Source organism: Dysidea avara, chromosome 6 (assembly GCF_963678975.1).
Source record: "Dysidea avara chromosome 6, odDysAvar1.4, whole genome shotgun sequence".
In the NCBI taxonomy this organism is placed as follows: domain Eukaryota; kingdom Metazoa; phylum Porifera; class Demospongiae; order Dictyoceratida; family Dysideidae; genus Dysidea; species Dysidea avara.
This window is the reverse complement of record NC_089277.1, coordinates 23,343,327-23,369,624: the sequence shown is the minus strand read 5'-3', so window position 1 is coordinate 23,369,624 and position 26,298 is coordinate 23,343,327. Positions and strand designations below refer to the sequence as shown.

At 38.0% G+C, this 26,298-nt stretch overlaps 1 protein-coding gene and 2 long non-coding RNA genes across 4 annotated transcripts; 1 reads left to right on the top strand and 2 right to left on the bottom strand.

Moving 5' to 3' along the window:
* On the top strand, positions 1–23,990 carry LOC136258126 (solute carrier family 35 member F2-like). The gene is made up of 7 exons (XM_066051429.1): positions 1–137; positions 9,588–9,882; positions 12,721–12,877; positions 14,235–14,394; positions 14,851–14,903; positions 15,268–15,422; positions 23,512–23,990. Exons 1-7 carry the CDS (start codon positions 1–3, stop codon positions 23,773–23,775), a joined length of 1,221 nt encoding a protein of 406 aa, XP_065907501.1. The 3' UTR covers positions 23,776–23,990.
* On the bottom strand, positions 20,580–21,574 carry LOC136258127 (uncharacterized). Of its 2 annotated transcripts, none has more exons than XR_010702591.1 (6): positions 21,317–21,574; positions 21,155–21,269; positions 21,058–21,105; positions 20,953–21,003; positions 20,818–20,904; positions 20,580–20,763 (listed from the first exon to the last, which is right to left on the bottom strand). It is a non-coding gene; the product is annotated as an uncharacterized lncRNA (long non-coding RNA). The 2 variants fall into 2 exon arrangements; XR_010702590.1 differs by having other exon boundaries at positions 21,322–21,574.
* LOC136258128 (uncharacterized) lies at positions 21,579–22,062 on the bottom strand. Its single transcript, XR_010702592.1, has 3 exons — positions 21,880–22,062; positions 21,733–21,831; positions 21,579–21,661 (listed from the first exon to the last, which is right to left on the bottom strand). It is a non-coding gene; the product is annotated as an uncharacterized lncRNA (long non-coding RNA).
* Positions 23,991–26,298: the final 2,308 nt, after the last annotated feature.

The window sequence follows — 26,298 nt, the reverse complement described above, 5'->3', positions numbered from 1 at the left end:
ATGACCTTTGTATGGTTCCGTGAATGGTCCAGTGTATGTTTGAGTCGTGTCACCAGCCAGCTGTACTGCATGAAAAGGATAGGTGCAACCGAGGACCCAACGTGGAGAGGACATTTTGTGAGCTACAGTAACTTAAGGTATTGATCGTACGTGTTAGCTCGTTCGCTACAAAGCGACTCGCTAGGATGTCGTTAAGGCCACTCCCAACTGAAGTTTTCCGTCATTTCTTACCACCGTGTTTTATTCGCGATTTTTTCTACACACTATATGCTGTTCGCTTTGAAAATGTGACTGACCCTGCAATAATAGGGCATGTGCATGTGGGCACAAAGTACTGACACTCCATCACATTATTATTTTTATTAGACTCCTCTGTAAAGGTCATAACTCAGGATTGGAACAAACTATTTGCATTCTGTAACTTGCATTAGGCCATGCAAAGTTAATTATATTATGTAGTTGTATTGTATGTATGTATTGTAATGTCTCCTGCAAGGAAGAATGGCTTTAGCCGATTTTGTGGAGTTAGATATTTATCTATCTATTCCATGTACTGCGGTGTCAAATGTAGTGTACCACATCAATTGAAAAAAGAAAGAAACAAGCCTGGTCACCTAAGTTTTGGGGAATTGGTAGGAGCAGAAACACTATACAGTTAGCTACAGTTATAAACAAGACAATACATACACAAAATAATCATTACAGGGAATTATTAGGGAAAAAACAAAGTTAATATATAAATTTGTGCATCTTTATAACAAGAGTGCTTACAGGAGATGATGACTTCAACAGATATAAGATATTATTGTATGATGATTGTGCAATTCATTCAACAACAAAAATGACCAGGAAGGGAACCAGAAACTTATAATTAACTTTTCGTGGCCTTATATAGCTAATTAAGCTAGTTAATAGCCAAGTTAAGGCCACTCCAATAAATTCTCTGTTTCCCATCCTCCTCTTAGGCATATTTGCATGCGGGCAGGTAGTCCATTTCCTTTATAAAATTGGCAGCCAATATTTACCTGAGGGTGGGGGGTGGTGGGGTGGGCAAGGGCTAGACCTCAAAATGGAGGCAGACCACGACTGGAGTCCAGAGACGAGATTACTGGGCTGTGCTGGCTCCTTAGTGGCTGATATGTAGCAAAATACACAGAAAAAACCTCTGGCCAACATTATCAGGCTGTTCACCGCTGGCAGTAAACAGATGTGGGTGGTAGGCAGGAAACAGAGAATTTATTTGGAGTGACCTAAAAGTTATATATGAGTTCTGAAAAACAAGGCAAATTTTATGTACCCACATACTCTGTTTTTGCAGGTCTGGTCACAAATATTGATGAGTGTGTCAACTAATCAGTGGGAAATTAAATATAAAAATTTTATGCAAATTTCAGGGGAAGCCCTGGATTCAAGACCATATCAGGAAGTTTAATTTGGCTCAAAAACAGAAATTTAAGGTCAGCTGCAGGTGATTTATACTCCAGTTAAGATCAAAGCCTATAAGCAGCTGCAGATATTTTAACCTATATTTCATTTATTAAAAGCTTTACTTCTATGCTTCATATAGTGTATTTATGACAGGTGCTTTGGAGCATTGGAACTTTAGTATGCATACAGAATTTCTTTAATAAAGTTTTTTTAAAGCTCTGTATTAATTCTGAGGAGTGATTTACAGTTAAAGCTTTGCTGTGTGTTACTAACCAGATGGAATCCATACCAAATCACAGCAACAATCTTGCTCAGAATCATACACAATTTAACCTGACTGACATCATTTTGATGAGTGATAGTTTACGCTATAGGTGCTCAATATGGCTTGTTCAAATCACTCAAGAATAGGCTAAATAATCTAGCTGCGAATCTGGGATAATCCAAAGATGTCACAAAATGTGAATGAATTTATTAGAATCATCAAAATGTTCCGTTAGAAATATCTAATCCAAAACAGCCAAGCTGTAAAAAAAGAGTGCGGCCCTGAGAAAGGCTATGGTGAAAAAAGATGTGAAATCCAAGGTGGCGGCCAAGAAATGGCTGTGATGGTAGGTTAATGGTAAAAATTTTAATAACAACAATTCAGGTGAATTTGGTGCCGCACAAAATTCACCTGAATTGTCATTATTAAAATTTTTACCATTAACCTACCATCACAGCCATTTCTTGGCCGCCACCTTGGATTTCACATCTTTTTTCACCATAGCCTTTCTCAGGGCCGCACTCTTTTTTTACAGCTTGGCTGTTTTGGATTAGATTTCACTTCTTTTTGTATTTGTATACCCCAAAACCGGCCTATGGCCAGCTTTAGGGCTTTTTAACCTATCATTTATTTCTTTACTACAGGAAGAAGAAAAGATGAAGCAGGGTGATTTCTTTGTAGCTGACCTCTCTGCAAGGTGATCCTTCTAGCTGATCTCTCTACCGGATGACTTGTTTGTAGCTGAACTCTCTACACGGTGATTTGTTTGTAGCTGAACTCTCGACAAGGTAACTTCTTCTAGCTGATCTTTCTACAGGGTGATTTGTTTGTAGCTGAATTCTCTACTGGGCGATTTGTTTGCAGCTAAACTGCTGAACTCTCTACAATGTAACTTCTTCTAGCTGAACTCTCTACGGGTGGCTTGTTTCTAGTTAATCTCTCTACAGGGTGACTTGTTTGTAGCTGAACTCTCTACAGGGTGATTTGTTTGTAGCTGAATTCTCTACAAGGTAACTTCTTCTAACTGATCTTTCTACAGGGTGATTTGTTTGTAGCTGAATTCTCTACAGGGCAATTTGTTTGAAGCTGAACTCTCTACATGGTAGTTTCTTTGTAGCTAAACTCTCTACAATGTAACTTCTTCTAGCTGAACTCTCTACATGGTGACTTGTTTCTAGCTGATCTCTCTACAGGGTGACTTGTTTCTAGCTGAACTCTCTACAGGGTGACTTGTTTGTAGCTGAACTCTCTACAAGGTAACTTCTTCTAGCTGATCTTTCTACAGGGTGATTTGTTTGTAGCTGAATTCTCTACAGGGCAATTTGTTTGAAGCTGAACTCTCTACAAGGTAGTTTCTTTGTAGCTGAACTCTCTACAATGTAACTTCTTCTAGCTGAACTCTCTACAGGGTAACTTGTTTGTAGCTGAACTGTCTACAAGGTAACTTCTTCTAGCTGATCTTTCTACAGGGTGATTTGTTTGTAGCTGAATTCTGTACAGGTGATTTGTTTGCAGCTGAGCTCTTTACAGAATGGTTACTTTGTAGCTGAACTCTCTACAAGGTAACTTCTTCTAACTGAACTTTCTACAGGGAAATTTGTTTGTGGCTGAATTTTCTACAGGGTGATTTCTTTGCAGCTGAACTCTCTACATGGTGGTTTTTTTGTAGCTAAACTCTCTACAAGGTGACTTCTTCTAGCTGATCTCTCTACAGGGTGATTTGTTTGTAGCTGAACGATCTACAAGGTGACTTCTTCTAGCTGATCTCTGTACAGGGTGATTTGTTTGTAGCTGAATTCTGTACAGGTGATTTGTTTGCAGCTGAGCTCTTTACAGAATGGTTTCTCTGTAGCTGAACTCTCCACAAGGTAACTTCTTCTAAATGATCTTTCTACAGGGCAATTTGTTTGTGGCTGAATTTTCTACAGGGTGATTTCTTTGCAGCTACACTCTCTACATGGTGATTTCTTTGTAGCTGACCTCTCTGCAAGGTGATCCTTTTAGCTGATCTCTCTACCGGATGACTTGTTTGTAGCTGAACTCTCTAGAGGGTGATTTATTTGTAGCTGAACTCTCTACAAGGTAACTTCTTCTAGCTGATCTTTCTATAGGGTGATTTGTTTGTAGCTGAATTCTCTACATGGTAGTTTCTTTGTAGCTGAACTCTCTACAATGTAACTTCTTCTAGCTGAACTCTCTACGGGTGGCTTGTTTTTAGCTGAATTCTCTACAGGGTGACTTGTTTGTAGCTGAACTCTCTACAGGGTGATTTGTTTGTAGCTGAACTCTCTACAAGGTAACTTCTTCTAGCTAATCTTTCTACAGGGTGATTGTTTGTAGCTGAATTCTCTACAGGGCAATTTGTTTGAAGCTGAACTCTCTACATGGTAGTTTCTTTGTAGCTGAACTCTCTACAATGTAACTTCTTCTAGCTGAACTCTCTACAGGATGACTTGTTTCTAGCTGATCTCTCTACGGGTAACTTGTTTCTAGCTGAACTCTCTACAGGGTGATTTGTTTGTAGCTGAACTCTCTACAAGGTAACTTCTTCTAGCTGACCTTTCTACAGGGTGATTTGTTTGTAGCTGAATTCTCTACAGGGCAATTTGTTTGCAGCTGAACTCTCTACATGGTAGTTTCTTTGTAGCTGAACTCTCTACAATGTAACTTCTTCTAGCTGAACTCTCTACAAGGTGACTTGCTTGTAGCTGAACTCTCTACAGGGTGATTTGTTTGTAGTTGAACTCTCTACAAGGTAATTTCTTCTAGCTGAACTCTCTATGGGTGGCTTGTTTCTAGCTGAACTCTCTACAGGGTGGCTTATTTGTAGCTGAAGTCTCTACAAGGTAACTTCTTCTAGCTGATCTTTCTACAGGGTGATTTGTTTGTAGCTGAATTCTCTACAGGGTGGTTTGTTTGTAGCTGAATTCTCTACATGGTAGTTTCTTTGTAGCTGAACTCTCTACAATGTAACTTCTTCTAGCTGGACTCTCTACGGGTGGCCTGTTTCTAGCTGATCTCTCTACAGGGGGACTTGTTTCTAGCTGAACTCTCTACAAGGTAACTTCTTCTAGCTGATCTTTCTACAGGGTGATTTGTGTGTAGCTAAATTCTCTACAGGGCAATTTGTTTGCAGCTGAACTCTCTACATGGTAGTTTCTTTGTAGCTGAACTCTCTACAATGTAACTTCTTCTAGCTGAACTCTCTACGGGTGGCTTGTTTCTAGCTGATCTCTCTACAGGGTGACTTGTTTCTAGCTGAAGTCTCTACAGGGTGATTTATTTGTAGCTGAACTCTCTACAAGGTAACTTCTTCTAGCTGATCTTTCTACAGGGTAATTTTTTTGTAGCTGAATTCTCTACAGGGCAATTTGTTTGCAGCTGAACTCTCTACATGGTAGTTTCTTTGTAGCTGAACTCTCTACAATGTAATTTCTTCTAGCTGAACTCTCTACGGGTGGCTTGTTTCTAGCTGATCTCTCTACATAATGACTTGTTTCTAGCTGAACTCTCTACAGGGTGACTTTTTTGTAGCTGAAGTCTCTACAAGGTAACTTCTTCTAGCTGATCTTTCTACAGGGTGATTTGTTTGTAGCTGAATTCTCTACAGGGCGATTTGTTTGTAGCTGAACTCTCTACATGGTAGTTTCTTTGTAGCTGAACTCTCTACAATGTAACTTCTTCTAGCTGGACTCTCTACTGGTGGCCTGTTTCTAGCTGATCTCTCTACAGGGTGACTTGTTTCTAGCTGAAGTCTCTACAGGGTGATTTATTTGTAGCTGAACTCTCTACAAGGTAACTTCTTTTAGCTGATCTTTCTACAGGGTAATTTGTTTGTAGCTGAATTCTCTACAGGGCGATTTGTTTGCAGCTGAACTCTCTACATGGTAGTTTCTTTGTAGCTGAACTTTCTACAATGTAATTTCTTCTAGCTGAACTCTCTACAGGATGACTTGTTTCTAGCTGATCTCTCTACGGATGACTTGTTTCTAGCTGAACTCTCTACAGGGTGATTTGTTTGTAGCTGAACTCTCTACAATGTAATTTCTTCTAGCTGAACTCTCTACGGGTGGCTTGTTTCTAGCTGATCTCTCTACATAATGACTTGTTTCTAGCTGAACTCTCTACAGGGTGACTTATTTGTAGCTGAAGTCTCTACAAGGTAACTTCTTCTAGCTGATCTTTCTACAGGGTGATTTGTTTGTAGCTGAACTCTCTACATGGTAGTTTCTTTGTAGCTGAACTTTCTACAATGTAATTTCTTCTAGCTGAACTCTCTACAGGATGACTTGTTTCTAGCTGATCTCTGTACAGGGTGACTTGTTCCTAGCTGAACTCTCTACAGGGTGATTTGTTTGCAGCTGAACTCTCTTACATGGTGGTTTCTTTGTAGCTGAACTCTCTACAAAGTGACTTCTTCTAGCTGATCTATCTACAAGATGACTTGTTTCTAACTGAACTCTCTACAGTGTGATCTGTTCATAGCGGAACTTTCTACTGGGTGATTTGTTTGCAGCTAAACTCTTTGCATGATTGTTTCTTTGTAACTGAAGTCTCTACAAGGTAACTCCTTCTAGCTAATCTCTCTATAGGGTAATTTGTTTGTAGCTGAATTCTCTACAGGGTGATTTATTTGAGCTGAACTCTCTATATGATGGCTTCTTTGTAGCTGAACAATCTATAAGGTATCTTCTTCTAGCTGATCTGACTACAGGGTGACTTGTTTGTAGCTGAATCCTCTACAGAATAACTTGCAATGTAATATTACTGAGTAAATTATAAATGCAGCTGAATGATTTATTAGGGTGACTGTTCTATTAGAGTATCTCGATCTCGCATTTGCTGCACGTAGTTGCCTTTCGAACCATAACTCTGTGATTTGTAATCCGATTCTTCTGTACTACTGCAAGGACTTTCTATGATGATTATTTAAGCTACATACTGATTTTCAGCTCGTTGGTCTAAGCGGTTTGCCTGGTAGACACGAAAACTAATAGTTTTTTATTCATAAAAATCGATCGCGTAATTTTGACACAGGTTGGGTTTTGTGTCATATCTCCATGGTCTTTATCCCGATTCCTTTCAAACCACAAAAAGGCACTCCTACGATGGTTGCTCCATCTACATATCAATTTTCAACTGATTCCTCCAAGGGGTTTACCCTGTAGGCGTGACAGACCTTCGACCTTATTTTACGCAAATAATCGGTCATAACTCCGTGAATGTTCATCGGATTCCTACCAAAGTTGATACGGAGATCCTCCTTAATGAGCCCTTTAAGTGTGCCAAATTTCAGCCCGATCCGAGCACGCATTCGTGTTTTATGGCGAATTTTGCGAAGTGTGCGAAATGAAGAAGATGAAGAAGAAGAAGAAGAAGAAGAAGAAGAAGAAGAAGAAGAAAAAAACGAAGAAATTAAAACGAAATTTTGTTCGCTCGTATCTCGGAAATGGCTGGAGCGATTTTCTCCAAATTTGGTATGTAGACTCCCCTAACTGGGCGGCACGTCTCTAGCAATTTTGGTTCCAATCGGATAAGGGATCACAGAGCTACATAGGTGTGAAAATTGCGTTTTCTTTCTTCCTGTTAATATACTCACGGTGTGGCGCGCCGGCTTCTTGGGCCGCACGACACACTATCGTGTGTCTTGATATTGCAGATGATTGTGTTCCTGTATTAAATGACGAGTGGATTTATTGTGTACTGAGCCTCATTTAGCATCATCCTGTTTGCCAAAGAGTTGCTCTTCACTTGCAAATCTGAAATTCATACTTTGAGTGAAAAGATATACGAGTATAAAGAATCAATACAATAGAAACTATATACTTTATAGTGGACATATTGGTGCCGCTGGAGCCAAATTTCCGCAAACTTCTTCATATGTGTGTGGCTGTTCAAGCACTTCTGCATGCAGGTTTCTGAATAAAGTGTGGTCACTCCTGATTATTATACATATGTATAGCTACTGGCCAGATGGACAATTGGTGGTTTATCTTTATTTGTGCAACTGCGTAGTGCGGCTAATATCAGCATTACATTTTGTTCGGAGCCACTCTTATTGTGCAAATAGTTTACTAATGCAAGATGCAAGTTTATTTCAGAATGCACTATACCTATGTCCACATCCTCTGCTATCTGTGCCTATAGCACTTGTACTTGATTATACTTGTGTTGTCGGTTTATATGACTTGCCACATGGCACGAAATAATAAAAATCAAACCCAAAATCAATAAAATTGGATGGTCTATAATGTCCATAATGGCTTGATACCGTACCAGTACAAGCTGCATCTGCTAACCAGGCATGCATAGATGAAAACTTAACATGGTATCAAGTTTGTAACAAGTTGAAATTATATTTATATTGAATATTAAATGTGTCAATATTAAATGTGTCAATATTAAATGCACCTATATATGCAATATCATTCCCCCCACACACACACCCCCAGACATGTAGGGCAATATAGGAGATTTGCCCCTATACTGGGTCAAAGCAACGTGTTAATAAATCCCTACTATGTTCCCACCACATAAGAAGGGATTTGATTACCTATACTGAAACAACAAATTTTGGCCCAACTACCATCACCAAAAACCAAAAAAAAGATAGGTGTCATATCTCCAGTTTAGTATGGGGTTAGGGATTTACATTGGTAAGTGCAAACCAGTAAACTTGGTGATAGTGGGAGAGGTTGGGGCTTGACATTGATAAGGGTTAGAGCATTAATCAGATGGCTGTAGGATTGAGGCTGCCTAGGTACAGTCATGGATATTTTCTCCTTTCTGCAACTTTTCAAACATACTTAATAACATCTTTAAACAGGCTGTAGGACCAGGTGTCCTACAGACCTTCAGCACTTGTACTGTAAAGCTAAATAAATAAATGTTAATTAATAATAAAAAAGTGCAAACCAGTGATCTCTACACTGTACATTGATAGTGGAAAGCATCTGATGTCTTGCCTTCTCCCCTTGGGGGTATACTCTCAAACATTTTTGCAGTGAGACAATCGCTTGCACTTTGTAACACTTCTTTATATTCGCCATACTATTATTCACCATACTAACCATTCAAAATCTCCAAAATTCTGCATAGTGTATAGTCAGCACCAAATGGCTATTGGAACTTCAATAGACCCTTTTTTATGCTGGCCATCACTCAGTAAGGTAAAAAGGCAGTATGGCTACATGAGACTACTTTATTCTGCTATGCTTTTTGTAACTGTAGCTGTGTATGCTAATGTGGTTAACATACATCATGCATCATGCATTCTAGTAACCATGTTTACAGTATGGATTAGCTAACTGTTATAGTAGCTGTACTGTTATAGTATTTAAAAGCATATATATGTTAAGAATAAGAAACTGAAAGGCACTTCTGAAGCATTGAGGTCTAACAGTAACTTGTGGTATACAACTACAACTACTGTTAGCCTACGTACATAACTAAAATGATCAATAGGTGAAAAGGAATAGTTCATAACCACAGGTCATCAATTTTCAGTAGTGTGGTAGAATGAGAATCATTTGCAAATTTGTTTTATAAACCAACCCTGCCTGTAATTCAGAGTGGCTCAATTATTGCAGTGAGTTCAAATAACTAATTCTAATATTGGTTGGTAACACTAACAATAGTAATTTGTCTCTTGGTGTGGATAGTTGACCTTGCTCCTTTAACTCTTTTGCTGGCTTTTCACGGACGTATGCCAAATGTTAAGAAATGTATAGAGTTGTACTGATATAGTAGTTATATACATGTAGGCTTGCTGATTTTGATTAAGTGCTTTTTGGTGTGTTTTACATAAAATTTCCTTACTTTAGATCACATTAAGCCCATTTCATGTTCACAACTATATTATGTTTTGTAACACAAGGCGTAATTTTATTCATAGGAAATTTGCCATTGTCTTGATAGCAGGCCAGGTGTTGTCACTATTAGTAACAGGCCTGGGGGTGTTCACAACATTACTAGAGAATCACACAGGAGAAGATGTTTCATCCACACTAACAGCTGGAGTGTTCTTCCTTATGAGTGCTTTCCTTGGTCCATACATAGCATGCAGACCAGGCTTCTTGAAGAAACTACAACACTACTGGTGGAAATGTACAATAGTTGCTATAGGTGATGTGTATGGGACTTACTTACAAACACTTGGCTTCAAATTCACTTCTGTAGCCAGTAACCAGGTATTGTGTTATGTATTGGTGATACTGATGTGAACAATTTTGTTGTGTATGTATGTATGTATGTATCACATTATGTATTACATAATAAAGTTACCCAAGTGGTTAGAACACCGGCCTGATAAAAGATTTGATTCCCTAGTTGTTGTTGCTGTTGTTCAAGAAACTTACCCACATTACACCAGTCTTAGCTACTTAGCTGTTAAAGTGGGACCTGGCGTGAATTGGGTAAATGGCCCACCCAACTATAACATCAATGGATACTTGGTGTTAACTGCATGATGCCAACTGTCCATGCATATGTCTCATGTAATGGGTAAAGGTCCAGAGGGTCGCACCTTCACCTGTGAGACATGGTGTAGGTTACTAGTTCTGACCAAGGAGGATTTGGCTGCCCTGACTCATAGCACCCAAGTAGTGTACAGGTGTCCCAGTGTTGGTTCACTGAGTAGGCATGACCGTGGGTCTGTGTGTACGTGTGCATATGTTGCTTGCATACGTGAGTGTGTGTGTGTGTGTGTGTGTGAGTGTGAGTGTGTGTGTGTGTGTGTGTGTGTGTGTGTGTGTGTGTGTGTGTGTGTGTGTGTGTGTGTGTGTGTGTGTGTGTGTGTGTGTGTGTGTGTGTGTGTGTGTGTGTGTGTGTGTGTGTGTGTGTGTGTGTGTGTGTGTGTGTGTGTGTGATCACAGCCACACGGCAAGTAGTAGAGCAATCACAAGTTTAATGCTTACCAATGCCAATTGTCCGTGTCTTATGTACATCCAAGTGGGACTTTGAGTGCCCACACCTACATCTGTGAGGCATGGTACAGCCTCCTTTGGAGCACTAGTCCTGCCCCAGGAAAATTGCTCCTTCACTCCAAGTTACTAACATCTATGATACACTGGGTAGGTGTGACCTTGTACATAGCAACCAAATGCTTTTCTGTGTGTATATCAGGGGCGTAGGAAGCACGGGTGCAATGGGTGCTGGAGCACCCCCACAAATTTGTCTACGCGCGCCGCAAAGTAATTAATTAATTAATTAATCACGTGATCAGACAAAAAGGATTGTAACAGTCACGATTACGATTACCTCGACGATTCCGATGTTGCAGCTCGCCACATGGCTAGCTGTTTAACACTAGTCAGTGCGATTATTTGTGATTCAGAAGAAGTATAGAAAACGATGGATTCACAATCCAACACGATGTCACGTGTCTCCCACGTGCAGTGATCAATAGGGTTCCAGTTATAAAGTTTACGGAAGTGACGAAGGTGAAGGTGATGACACAGCAAACACCACTAGTATCAGTAATAATGTGGATAATATTGAATAAGGTGTGTACTTGTGTGTCACTACCCAAGTACGTGTGTTGGGTATACCCCCAGGGGCGGATCCAGGGGGGGGGGGGGCTTTGGGGGCTGAAGCCCCCCCCCTTCATATTTAGGCCTTACTTGATCAATATGCTGAGTATTATAATGAAATTTTGTCTTAGCATAATTATATGATCACTAATAATACAAATACTCATAAAACCACCTTATAAACGTCTTTCCAAGGTATTATCAGTGGATTTATGCTAAAATTTATGCAACAAGGACCCGAATCAGCATTGGAGGTTTACAAGATCAAGATACTCTAATAGAGCAGTCAGCTAACTACTCTAATAGAACATTCACTGGAAACATGTAGTTGGTTCTGTTATGGAATTTTTCCAAACCTACCTGTACCTATACATGCAATGAAATGAATTGGTCTGTTTAAAGAGCTTCATTCATCTACTTGTGTAGTTAATATGTATGACAATACTTAATTCAGGTTCACAATTTCCATTGAAAATGCTCAGATTCAATCTTGTATTGTTCAAATTTCAAAATTTTCCACTTTCAACATTATTATTCTAACATGCACCTATTCAGTGTTGTGCAATTGTGAGAGGGGTGCATTATGTACTTGGTTGTCTGTACCTACCCAAACTTTTCCATAAGCAAAATGCTTCAGAGAGCCATACCTATAATCTAAAGGCAGTATATAAAATATCTACAGGCAGAAAATATTATGAATTTTATGTGGAAATGTCTCCAAATTGCAGTGTTTTAGCATCTATTTTTCAAAATTTTCCTGGGGGGGGCATGCCCCCAGACCCCCCTAGTTCCAGCATGCTTCGCATGCTGGGAAGTGTGCTTCACTACCTCTACCCAAGAGATTAGTACCTTGAGTTAGCCCCCCCCTTTTATAAATCCTAGATCCGCCCCTGACCCCTCCTACCTGTTTATTGATGTAGCTGTTACAGTTACAACAACAGAGAGATCGATCCTTCTCTAGTCTACAAAGTGTTAATTAAGTAGTCTGGGAGTGCATGTTAACTGAACAACTTGTTGCTTCAGAACAGAATTGATGATTTAATTGTTAAAGCATTTACATATCAATAAAATAATACTGATATGTTACTATAAATGATGATTTTTATATATTTCAGCCAAGGCCGTTCTTCCATTCTAGAGTATACACACAATATATTACATACTGAGACATTTATATCAGTACAATTGCATGTAAATTGTAATACAATGTTATAGGGTTTTAATCCGTATTTGTAATTTAGGTAGCTACTGTACTATGTACATGTATGTGATCCCATAAATATATAATTTCCAATGATTTGAGCCATACAATTCTGAAAATGTCGTCAGTGTCACAGCCCCCCAGACCCCCTGCAGGTGAGTCCGCCTTCCACCTCAGCACCCCTGCCTGAAATATCTTCCTACGCCTCTGGTGTATATACTGTATTACACTGTAAATGACAGTCTATAAGTACATACACTGGGACCACCTTTATATTGCCATCATATGTACTATAGGCAATCACCAATGGCTCTATGGCTGTGTTTGTTGCTGCTCTTTCCATCCTTCTGATCAAGAAGAAATACAAACTGATCCACTACATTTCCATCATCATCAGTACTGCTGGTATGGTCATTGTCATCTTGGAAGATTTGAAGGCAGACACTAATCAAGGTAAAACTACAGTAGGACCTCAATACTTTGTTTTCCAAAAGACACATAGGTCAGTGATGTTTTAGATTTTACTTTCAAATAAAAGCAGTTCATTCCAGATCTCTTTCTTTCTTTCTTTCAAAACACCATTTGGCAAACATAAAGCCATAACAGTATTGCACTTAGAGTTGGGTTTGCTAATTTGGTCTGTTTGTTGCTAGTGAAATCTATTTTGTTAAACTCAGTATAGACCAGGAAGCTTAATCTATGCTCAACACTTTGATTTTCATTCCTTGATTGGTGTATGTGAGTGGGCTAAAATACTTTAATAGAGCAGTCAAGCATGCATGAATAAAAAAGGATGTATTAAATTCGACAGCTACTAAAAAAGTCACTCATATTAAGAGTATATACATTACAATTAGATCAGTTTCATGCGTCTAAGAAATGGAAACTTTTAGTTGTCTAGCAGTAAGCCCATGATGTTTATAAAATGACTGATGTTCATTTAATAGTGCTGTCCACTTCTCTTCTCTCAATGGTACTTTCAATGAGTTGAACATATCTCCTTTGCCTGCATGGTCACTGCTTGAAATGTGTCTTATCAACATCTACACCAACATATATATTGAGATACAATAAACTTACTCAAAAGTGGCTCTTATGACAATACCTGCAGCTACTATCTGGGGGCAGTTATTGACTGGTAAAATACAGTGTGTAAAACATCATCATAATACAATACAACAAGTGTTCTTGCACTACCTAATCAAAATAGAAAACTCAACTGCGTGCTTTACACTTAGTTACTTCTGTTAACAGAAAGTTAGGTCTGCACAATGGTAATGCCTCCTTAGGGAGGAATATCTGCAGTATATTAGTGATCATTAGTGAGGTATGTTGACTTCCTCAACTGCGGAGGTATCCTTATCCTTAGCAGGTTTCTAAAAGTCAAAAACCTCAGGTTTCTTAGTGATATTAGAATCCTGGCTTTTATGCATGCATTTCCCAAGATTTGTTTGTATATTGAGTATTTGTACCAACAAAAGGCTGAGATAAACAGAATTTCTATAAGCAATGTATTTTAGTCTTGGTTTTTATCGAGCCCACACAATCCATGTATATTAAGCCCCAAATATATACATATATTTCTTTATTGATAGCTAGGCTAGCTAGCTAGGTCCAGTACTCACTTATCTGAAGAGCACCTAGTTCAGTTTTCTGTGTAATATATGTATAAGAGATTTTGCTAGTTTACTAGTAAAAGGTGCACCAAGTTGCTCTTATGTTGTAGTCTGTTACGCAGTATAGTACTCACTATATTTTTGTTTGAGTGAATATGAGAGTGGAGTTATGGAATGCTTGGTTGTTCTTACAGGTAGTAATCCATTATTCGGAGATTTAATATGTATTGTTGGAGGATTTGGTGCTGCTGTTGCCAATGTTGGTGAAGAGGTTGTGATCAAAGGAGAACTTAGCGTGTTAGACTTTACAGCTTTAATAGGATTCAGTGGAGCCATTGTGTCTGGCATACAAATGTATTATTATGATATCTGTAATCACCCAGTGCAGTACATATGTATTTGGGGTACTTACCAATCCTTGGGTATCATGTTCTGTTCAGGCTTTTGACAGCTCATAATTCTATTACCCAATCATTCTAATAGAGCAGTCTTTTCAGTGCTTAAGATTTTGGCATCCAGTAATCAGATAGTAAAGATTGTACACTGAAGCCTGAAGTGTTTTATATCATTGCTGCTTTTTAGACCTTACAAATCAGATAATGGCTACTTATTTTCTGCCTGTACCACAATGACCAATGCGTTATGGTAATTTTGTCACATGTTGTTCAGACTGTGCAATGTAGTCATCTCTTCAAACATACTTTACATAACAACTTTAAACAGGCTGTAGAACTAGGCATCTTACAGACCTTCAGCACTTGTGCTGTAGAACCTTAATAAATAAAAATAAAATAAAATCTTCCTTGATAGGTGTATTTTGGATCGGAGAAGTGTGGTAGTAATGAAATGGGATTTACGTTCAGGTAAGTGTATTACCTGTCATTACACTAGTGTAGTACTTTGTATTATACTGTACATATGCACATTAAATTTACACACTGTTGTGGATCTCTGGATTTAAATTAAACAGTATCGTGTAGTTATCATGAATTTTATTCATTATTTGGAATTGTGGGTGCTATCATATTGATTAGTAAATTATGCATCATTTGAAATAACTGCAATGGAGCCTTTCTTAACAAACTCTCAGACATAATAGAACAAGTCTCTATAGTAAGGAGACTAAGGACAAAGGTTTCGGTTCCAACATGTCCATCTAATTTTTAGTCCCAAAGTGTTCATTATGTTTAGTTTTGATTGCATTGTTAATAATTGCCATTTTTACAGGGTTGTACTTTCTTGGTTACCACATCTGCAACACTTCTTACTATGTTGTTCTACCATTGATCATATTACAGTCATCATCAATGCTAGCAAGTCTGTCACTGTTAACCTCCAATGCTTACAGCTTGTTGTTTGCCATCTTCCTGTTTAATAACAAGGTAATAATATACGACAACAAGTGTATACAGATAAGTACTGCTAATGAAAGTATGTGGAACCTCTCTTATCAAACTCCCCAAATAAAAGACAGTAAGACACAGTATACAAGTTTTTTTTGTTATAGCATGCAGCTATATAATTGTGACTGTTCATAGGGTGACTGCTGTATTAGAATATCTCGTGTCAGCCTTTCTTACCAGGGGGTGTGTCATTATTTCATTGTGCTAGCATACAGATAGGATAATAATAACGGGGTGTGTCATCGTGATAGATTGTTAAGAGGTATGGTCATGCCTCGGTTCATTATTGGTCAACCAGATTGCGATAGGTAATTAATAGGCGTGACATTGAACCTATCGTGAAGTTACAGGTATCTACCGAGCATAAGCGCTTCAATAAGTTTGCTTGATCTAAATATGCTACTCATGGAAAGAAAAATTAATGCCTCAATATGGTTTCATTGCATGGAGAAGGAAGAAAACTAGCCTGAATGACGGTGCAGAGGGCACACACTCATCGGAACCTTAAAAGGCACATCTCACTGGTGAGTTTGTTATCGTGGCATTTAATGGTGGTGCTGCTTCGTTTTGCCTCCAGCTTTGCTATTGTACATGTGGTCTGGCAGGTTGACGCTGGCAGGCTGGTAGGCTGGCAGTGAGACAGTTTTAGCATTTTTTAAAAAATTCTGTATCCGATTGCCTATTAGTATTCTTGTTTTTAATGCTGTATTTGATGTTAGATGGACAATATTCCATAAAGGTGATTTTCATTGCACAAGATGTCTCTAGGATGATTTTTGAAAGCGGTATTTAAGGCGGCATGCATCATTTTTTGGGGGATCCCTACTTAAACAGTACTACTGTACTGTTTGATGAAATGTAATTTCAAGAATGAGACAGTATGGCAGTACTGTTTAGTAAGGTTCTGCCATAAAAATTAATGAATAGCACCCACCAAAATGCTGTAATTAAAAACCATCATAGAAAATTTATTTGTGATGAAAAGGACCTTCGGTAAAGACATCTAGCATCATTTAAAAGCAAGAAAACACTTAGGAGGCTCATGAGTACTGAATATTAAGAACATTGCCAAAAGTTAAATTTTTCGTCTGCCGGCTAATCTGACCACAGTCACAGGGCAGGTATATATAACTGAACTAAGCAGAACATGGACACTATTTCTTAATAACATGCTCATATGCGGCTTCTGGTTCCTGTCACCTTTTGTAATTTGCCTTTTCTTTTAACTTTACTTATGTTTCCATCTGTTACATGTACCATACTGAGGCGTTAATTTTCCGTACTGACACTTTCCTTTAGAGTAGTATTTAGATGCCACCAACCTATTCGACATGCTTATGCTACAGTAACTGTAAGAGGAGTATAGATACCTGTATATAACTGCACTTATATAATGATGGGATGGTGATGAAGCCCTTAAATGATTGGGTCATCAGTGTTGGGAATAACACGTTACTAAATGTGTTACATAACAGTTATTACATTTTGTGATTTCAAGTAATATAACGCGTTAGTATTCATAGTCTAGTAATATAACTTAAGTTACTTTCAAGGAACTCGTTATATTGGCTACTATTACAGTTCGTTAGCGACGTGTAATGATATTCATAACACATTAGCAGGTCCATTACTAACCAATTAGTGTTACTCAACATCTTAGTGGTTGCAATAATCTATAGCTACTGTTCTGATCCCCTATAATAAAATTATCCATATTAGTACACACTTTAGATAACTGGTCACGTGATTTGCCAGCAATGTTTAGGTATGGCTGAAGTAGTAAAAACAATGAGCACCTCTACACAAGTGCAAGAAGCCAGTAGCTATATTTACAGGAGTGTTTACTATATGCTAGCCCAGTACCTAACATACAAGGTGTAAAGGAAAGGTGTATGGTCAGAGCAGAAGTAACTTAATGTAATATATTAAGTTACTTTTCATTTGGAGTAATGTGTAACTGTAACTTATTACATTGTCCAAAAGTAAAGAGTAATATGTAATATATATTACATTGACAAAGTAACTTTCCCAACACTGTGGGTCATGCACTTAAACAATCAGAGCATGGCAATCATGTCCCTTAATGACCTAGCTGCAATCAGCTGCAGTTTTACTGTAGAAATAAGACATGGAAACCCTGCTCCTGTGTCTATTGCATAACTCATGAAATAAGCACAGAGATTGAGACATTCTAATAAAGCAGTCACAGCCATATATATGTGTACAAAGATGTTAGCAAACTAGTTTAAAAATGAAGTAAGCTTCTAGTGATAAAAAGCAGTGAAACAAGAATGATGATACTATTTCACCATAGCATGCCAATATAGAGAGTTTCTCGCATAGAAATGTCGTAGTGTCTACCATCATCCATATCTTGTTTCACTACTTTTTTATTGCTGGGCGTCTACAGTTTTAAACAAATATTTTTAATTGCACTAGATTTTAATATACAGTGGAAGCACTTATCCAACCTGAAGGGCATCACCACCTATTTCTAGTGTTTAACTCTCAAGCTATGAGCAATAAAAATAAGGTTTTGCAATTGATCAAAAGTTTTACGTATTAAATAGAACACGCACTACTCCAATAAAACAATTACCTTTGGCATCCAATTTACTGATAGTAAACATTTGGATAACTGAGGTTCCACTGTATGTACATAGACAACAGAATTGAATTACTCTTAGACAATCACATATCCTTTTGGGTGAATGGCATTGCCCACTGTATATGAATTGTGACCAGATTTTACAAAACCAATCCAAATCGCACATCAGGCAAAATCAAACTAATACAACCAGTGGATAGCCACACTATCGTACTAGTAGTTTTGACACTCAGTACTACTCAAACTACTCGAGGCTGGTTTTAACAGACGTCTTTTCTGGGTTGTGTAGAGATCTCGAATGGCAGTATCTGGCCTTGTGAAGGGACTGGCTTGGCAAGAATCAGTGGTATATATACAGTGCAGCTCACGGGTAACGTCGCATGTACACGCACGACACGCGTGACGTGTGCTCGAGTGACCCGTGTGGATGCAGCAAGGCTACAGTAATGCTCCACGATAGCTAACTTTACTCGAGAGCGTCACGCAAGACGAGATAACAGGTCTCACCTATGGTCTTGGGAGGCAACACTGGCTCAGTATCCAACTAGACAGCTCCATCAACATCGATTTATTATCCCAGTCAATTCCACTGTATAGTATCAGAAAAGTTTCTTTCCGAATACTTTAAGAGAATGGAACACTTTACCTAACAATTTTATTGAAGAGCAATCCACAGAAATTTTTACCAACCACCTTGTCATCACACAATAAATAATTTTATGTATGCATGTATATGTTAAATGTTTTTTTTGTTTGTAATTACCTGGGTCAATTATCAGCTGTGCTGTCTCGACACAGTATATAATCATAATCATAAGCTGTGTAGTCTCCTATTGCAATGCCTGTGTTCAACCGAATACTCGGTAACTTAGCTACTGACTTGACCTCGACTCTGTCACAGACTACAGTCAGTACTGTAGCTAGCAGTAGGCGTAAACCTGATCGCCAAGTAATGCCACAGAACCCCAGTTAGTGCAATTTTTTAATTCGTATTTTCTTTATCTAGATAGTTAAAGGAATGGTCAACCGAAGTTTCAACTCTAGAAGCCAAGAAATTTCGAAGTTACAGCGCTACGAAGGGGCTTATAAGTGCTAACAGCAAAAAATCGATTTGTACAGTGACAATCACTGCTTGAAGTATCTTAGTTTACTACAGTGGTATATCCCCAGTATATGGAACAGTTAATTGTTTGTTATTTTAGTAGTTTTTCAGTAAACCCGCATTCACTGATGTTTTACTGAGAGTTTAAAACTTAGTAAAATAATTATGTTCCATATACTTAAGTTTACTGACACTTTACTATCAGTATAACTACAGTAAGGCATCTTAACAAATTAGTAAACTAAGAACCTTCAAGCAGTGAATAAACTACAGGCGTTTAATAAAACGATCATAACATACGGATGCAGTCCTCTACCAAGATGAAACTTGCACCATCGAATTCTCCATGAATAAACAAATCCATTGCTGGGTAAGTTTTATCTTCCACGCCTTTCATATGTCCACGGGGTACCGGCGAAGGCGAATGAACGTGAGAAAAAGCGATAGTGAACCGCTCGTCCAATACAAAGCAGACTAACGCTGATATCTTCTGTCTCCTTGAGAGTACTGACACGAAACAACGATTTTGGAACTCCTCTTGCTTTTGGGATTACGATGCTACCAAGGTTTTTGGTGTTATCACTTTCCTTCATTGTGAAACAAGCGCTTTAGAATTTACGAATTTTTTTTTCGTCCTCGTAAATATTCCACCCATTGCGTTCTGTGGGCCCAGCGTGCGTTTATTGCATTCTACTGTATAATTAACTAGCTAGGCTTGCACGAACATAATTATGGGACCGATCACAAATGTTTATGTGATTTAAGTGTTGCATGAATTTACTAAACTCAGTAGCGAGTGTTCTCATGTGTGGTGAGTTTCTCGCGCGGCTAGTGCATATCCACGCGATATTCCACAGGTATTGTACAGTACATTGCAAAATAATGATCCCGCGAGAAGATGCGAGCATTACTCGCATGTGTATACTCGCGACGTTACCTTTGAGCTGTACTGTACTGGTGAATGGCCTGATGATGTTTTCCAGACGTTTTTTTCTGTTGATTTTGTTACATATCAGCCACTAAGAAGCCAGCATGGCCCTGTAATCTCGTATCTGGACTCCAATCATGATCATTTTGAAGTGTATAACTTGCCCATCCCACCACCCCCACCCTCTTCCCCTTTGTGAGCACTCGTGACACTACTTCGCTCGTCTAACTGCTCAGATTTTCTATCTTATTTGGCAGGAAACTCTGCAAGCAGCTACACTGTTAAAAATAAGGAGTAACCATTACTCCCCTAGGGGAGTTCCCAGTGTAGGGAGGATTCAACACCCCTATATTTTTGTGGAGAGTAACTAACACCCTGCAAAGGAGTAACAGGAACCCTTTGAAAATCTATTGTAGGGAGTTTTAGTTACTCTAGGAGAGTTCACATAAGCATGCAAGGTGTTTCCTTTACTCCATGAAATTCTGCAAATAACTCCATATAAAATCTCAAATGATGTTAAAGACATATATAGCAAAACTATAACAAAATGTTTACAATATCCAGCTTTATAATATTGGAAAGTCACTGAAAAAAGAGATCAGTAGCAAGGCTTCATCATCAGCAAACGACGCTTCACTGCCACTTCACTGGAGTCACTGCCTGCCACATGACATGTTATCAGCTGTAGTAAATAGCAGTATAGTAAAGAAATATTCGACAATCACATACTTGTTACCTGTATAGCTGAAGGTACGTCACACGCAGTTGCCAACAAAGTTGTAAAAACAATTCTGCTAGACCAGCAGCATTGGTATAGTGTAAACTAAAATAAGCACAGTTGCTATCACGTAAAACAGCACTTATTTGCTACCTGGAGTTCATCATTTTGTTTGTCTATTTGTTCACTGATTTCTTGTGGCACCTGTAATATATGTTTACAAATTAATGTACAGTCACTGTATGTTAACACACTTACTGGATGTTGTTTAAATTCTATGTTCTCAGTGACATTGAGGTATCCGTGCTAAAAAAGTAAATATGTACTTACGTAACTATAAACATTATCTCCTTACAGGTCAAGATTAACTTGGAAAGTTGATGAAGCCGAAGACACACAATGTACATTGTATCATAAAGAGATTCTTGTTAACTGCAGACGATACATCTTACTAGTTAATTCCAGTGAATCTGCATGTAATTATGTGAAGACACTGACAATGATACAGGCTACTGACCTTACCAGGCAATATCATTGTGTCCGGCTTCTAACGTAAAGGCTGAAAGCAGACGGACATGATATGTATGCCATGTTTAAGCTAAGTGGCTTTCCTCTCCTCTCTCAAGTCTTCAACTTCTTACACACTGAATACTAGTAGCTAGCAGTGAGCTTGGATGGGCTGAATACTTGCTAGTCCGGCAGTGATACGACTGAGTCCGCCGAATTTTATTCTCTTTTCCCGAGTCTTGAACTATTTCTGCCATGTCACGATAAGGCGCCTAAACGTGGTGACTTCCATTGGAGCCAGTTTAATAAACCCGGCGTGTCACATGAGACGACTCAGATATGAGCTCAAACGTACCTGAAGAAACAATGAACAAGATAGTGAACATCCAGTAATTATTCACGAACAAGTAAACACTTTAGTATCACCTTTTAAGCACTACAATTCCTCAGAGAAGCAAACCGCTTTCAACTACTCAACACGGCTCTGTTGTTAAAGAAGCCGTTTCTATGGTAATACTCTTCATTCTAAACAATGCGCTTGTAGTAGAAATGTTATTTAATAATTATACATACGTATTTCAAAATATTCTTGATTCTTGAGTAACAATTCGTCCTCCTGCTTTCGTACTGTCTGTTTCCTTCACTATGTCTTGGTTAGTCTGCAAAAATAAAACATGAGTAAATGGCTGCCATTGAAAAGGAAGCCTAAATAATTACTTTCCTTTTTACATTGAGTGGCTAGAATTGAACTGGCTAGCTAATGCAGTAATGGAGAAAATATCATAGTGAGAAAGCTAGCTATAACTTGCATGTGACTCATTCAGTTGTAGGCTCAGTAGGTATACTGGCTCACTGAGTTCACCTTAGCTACTAGCTAGCTGGTAATGGGAACTCTTCAGTTTGGTGCCTTCCTCACTTGGAGTTCTCTTTACCCTTAGTGGGTTACTGTTACTCTCCTAGTAATCTGAACTCCCCTTTCAGAGTAAAATATTTTACTCCCCATAGTTACTGTTACTCCCCTGTTTTAACAGTGTACAAGTACTGGAAGTGGTCTGAAAGGTAATAGATTGATGCACATTTGAAAGTATAAATTTCATATGTGTGGCTGCTATCCTTGGAAAGTTATGCTGACTTGAATTCTTGAAAATCGTTTATCTTGAAACTTCTAATGTGCAATTCGGATTGTTTTCCAAAATCCACTCACAATTGATGTGTGTAAACTGTAATATGAAGCTAAGCACTACACAATGTTAGTCACAAGATCATACCCTAACGACCATGATCTTTGTAAAAACAATATGTGTGTACAAGAGTAATTTTCTTACTCCAAAAGCTTTATAATTGCTCAAAATTGCAGCATAATACCTGGTTCCTATACATATGTATTATTCCCAAATTATTATGTCAGCATAATTGTTCTGGCTGTAATTCCCTTGAATTTGGTCAATATTACAGATGATCCTCCTGACCCTTAGGATTTTTGGTTCTGTGATGTTTTCAAAACAATCCTAAAATGTATACATGTCATGATCATGATCTATACATGCAAAATGTGTACATAATATGCTTTTTTTGCATATCACAAAAGCATCAATACCATTCATAACTACAAAATTGTTTCTGGGATTGTTTTGAAAACATCACAGAACCATAAATCCTAGGGGTCAGGAGGATCATCTGTAATATTGGCCAAATTCAAAGGCATTACAGCCAGAATGGTTTGTCAAGGTTTCGTGCACATCACAGTAAAGCAAGATACTCTAATAGAACATTTAATTCATACGCAAACAGAAAGACCAGACCACAGTTATGATAATTATTCCTAAAATGCAAGTGATACATTCTAACTGACAACCAGACTGTAATACAGAATGTATAATTATAATCAGTCATTTGACTTGTTTTTGGTGGCCAGACTAGTGCAAAACTCCTTATGTTCTTGAACTATATCTCTGCACATGTATTATATCTACACTGGTGCAACTTTACTCTAATACAACATACAGCATTGACAAAATAATAGAACAGTTTTTTATAAAAATGATGCTTTCCTCACACAATTCCTGCAAGACTTATTGTTGCAAGGGAAAAGGTCCTTTCCATTCCAGACTTTGTGTGACCTTGCAAGATTTTGCAAAGTTTTACCTAAGTAGTATGTTTTAGTTGCATATATATAAATACATAATATGAATCTGATTCACACAGTTCTCAGCCTTCTACATTGGAGGATTTGTGGTGATCATGTTTGGACTGATCCTATACAATATTATATCAGTACCTGAAGGAGGTACAGACCAGTCAGTGTTCAGTATTGGCTACTGGTACAACTATGGACACTCACTATTCTGTGAGTGGAGGTGTTGTCCTGCACCAGAGCAAAAACCACCACCACCAACCTTAAGTGAATCAGAAACTGGCTATTCATTTAACGATGATAAGACACCATTATTGAAAGTTAATCAAGAATAACGTTTATTAGTGTCTTGGCTATGCCATTACTTTTAATTATAATTATTTTTTTATTCACTGAAGTGTGTATATATAGGAGGTATAATATACTATAACTACTCCATGATGTTTTAAAAATTTTAATCACTTTGTGCATGCAGGTATATTTTTTTATTTTTGATACAACTTATTTTGTACATATCTACCATATACAAACCATATAGCATTATATATGTTCGGAGTAGATCTATGGAAGATCATGGCATGGGTGGGGGCATACAGGAAAACTGATCATGAGTAGGCAAGAGATTTTGAGTGTTTGTTTGCCACTTGAATCTCTATGGTACACAAGTAGGCCTGCGTCAAATATGCCAGCATAACAAAAGGCATAATAGGCTGGAGTGCTATGCCAGGCATACTAGGTGGATACTTCAAAGTATGGATTTTAATTCCATGAAAATATATTGATACTCCCTAACAGAGCAGTTATAGTTGAAACTGCAATAGAGTACACAATTCCATTGTATATATATACATAGCTCCTTAGATCAATACTCTCTAAAAGAAGTCACTTTACAGTAAAATACTCTAATGGAGCATTCACTGATTAAAATGTTCCAAGATAATTGTAACAAATGTTGCTAACTAAGAAGCATAATGCAAGCATAATGGGAACACTGAAAGAGCATAATGGGTGAAAAGTTTAGGAAATTCCTTTAGGCAAAATTTTGAGCATATTTGACTCAGGAGTGTTTAAAACACAGCTTATTTTACCACATTTGAAAGATGTTCTAATTGCACCTGTAAATTTGAAATACATTCATGTGATTTAGGCAAAAGCTTTTAGTGTTATGTTTCCGACCCCTGGTTCACTTTGAGCCTTCTTGCAGGTCCATAATTATAATGGATAGTGAGCAATAAATGGATAGCTGGGTGTTAGTTTGGACTTTACCCAAGCATTTTAATTATTTCTCAGACTCTATGGCTTATGGCACTTTTTGTGGTCTACTCTTTGCCAACAAACTAACTATTTTTAATTTTCTTTCTTACTGTCCACTCATGATAAAATATGTAAAATTACCGAAAATCCAATAAACTATAGGCTTACACTGATGTACGTATATGTACTGTACTAGTGACTAAATGTGATACATAGTTCTTATTGTTAAATTTCCCTTCAGCTTGCCAAATCTCAATCATTTCTCTTTAGCTAGTTGCTGTCAAATTCAATCTTGGCACTTTTACATTTCAAAACCTTCCCTATGGAGTTCATGGCATGCGGCCGCATGCCTGCATGGTCAGACCTCAGTCACTTCACTAGTTAGTTAGAAATCCCTACAGTTTTCCTCTTTACTAGCTGGTACCTATACAAGCTCTCTCTTATAACTTTCTGCATGGACACTGATGCAACTATGGTAATGTAGTTAGAGCACATAAATTAAGTCAATACTATCTTCAAACGCTGTGTATAGCTACAGGGGCGGATCCAGGAGCTGGGAAGGGGAGGGGCACAAACAAGCTAGTGGTCAGGGAGAGCCAGATAATCTTGTTTTAAAAACAGTTGCTGCATTTTTGAAGCAGCAAATAATCATCTCTTAGTAGTGTCTCACTGTTGATTGTTGCCATCATGGCCTTTGCAGATGGTTGTGAAGTCTTAAGGTTCCAAATTGAAGCCATCCAGAAGAAAGCTACCAGATTCTGTTTAAATGCTTTTTGAGATATTCCAGTGTTTTTAAAACGCTGACCACACTACACTACAACAGAGAAGAGTCAGAGCTAAACTCATAATGATGTATACACAAGATTATTAATGACCACATTGATATCCCTAAAGATTTCTTTATCCCTTGTGATCCTTGATTCAGGAATGGATATTTTCAACAACTAATGACGAACATTGATTCATATAAATTTTCCTTTCCCCTCTTAGTAATTAAGCTTTGGAACCCACTCCCCTCCTGTGTAGTTAATTCTCTCTCCTTAGATCAGTTTTGTAATAACTTAAGTAATTATATCTGTGCATTATACTCTTGTGTGATTTCTGCAAAAAAATAAATAAAGATTCAGAATGTCTTAAACAACAGTAACACGATAATTATTTTTAGAGGTGTTTAGTACAATTACACAGTTAACTTTGGTTTGCTTTAATTTCAGGTGAATTTGCATATTTTCATGTGTTTTATAAACTCAGTGATCTTGGCCTGACATAAAGTTTAGTATTTTAATCAGAAGTATGAGGCTGGCTTCTCCACAAGGTGAAGAGGGGCATTTTCCCATCCTGGACCCACCATTGAACTACCCCCTAGTTGTAAAAAATAGTTTTCTTAGCCACGTACATACTGACCTACACGCACCCACAGAACTAAAATAAAGTAATTGAAAAGGGGTTAGACAGCACCAAGACGTCTCCCCCCCTGGCCTGTGTGAGGTTGGATTTTTATTAATTTATTATCAACTTTACCAGTTAAGCATGTACCACTGGAGGCAAACACAACGGAAGGCTGGAACATTAATGATATTATATTACTGTGAAAGACCTCAAAA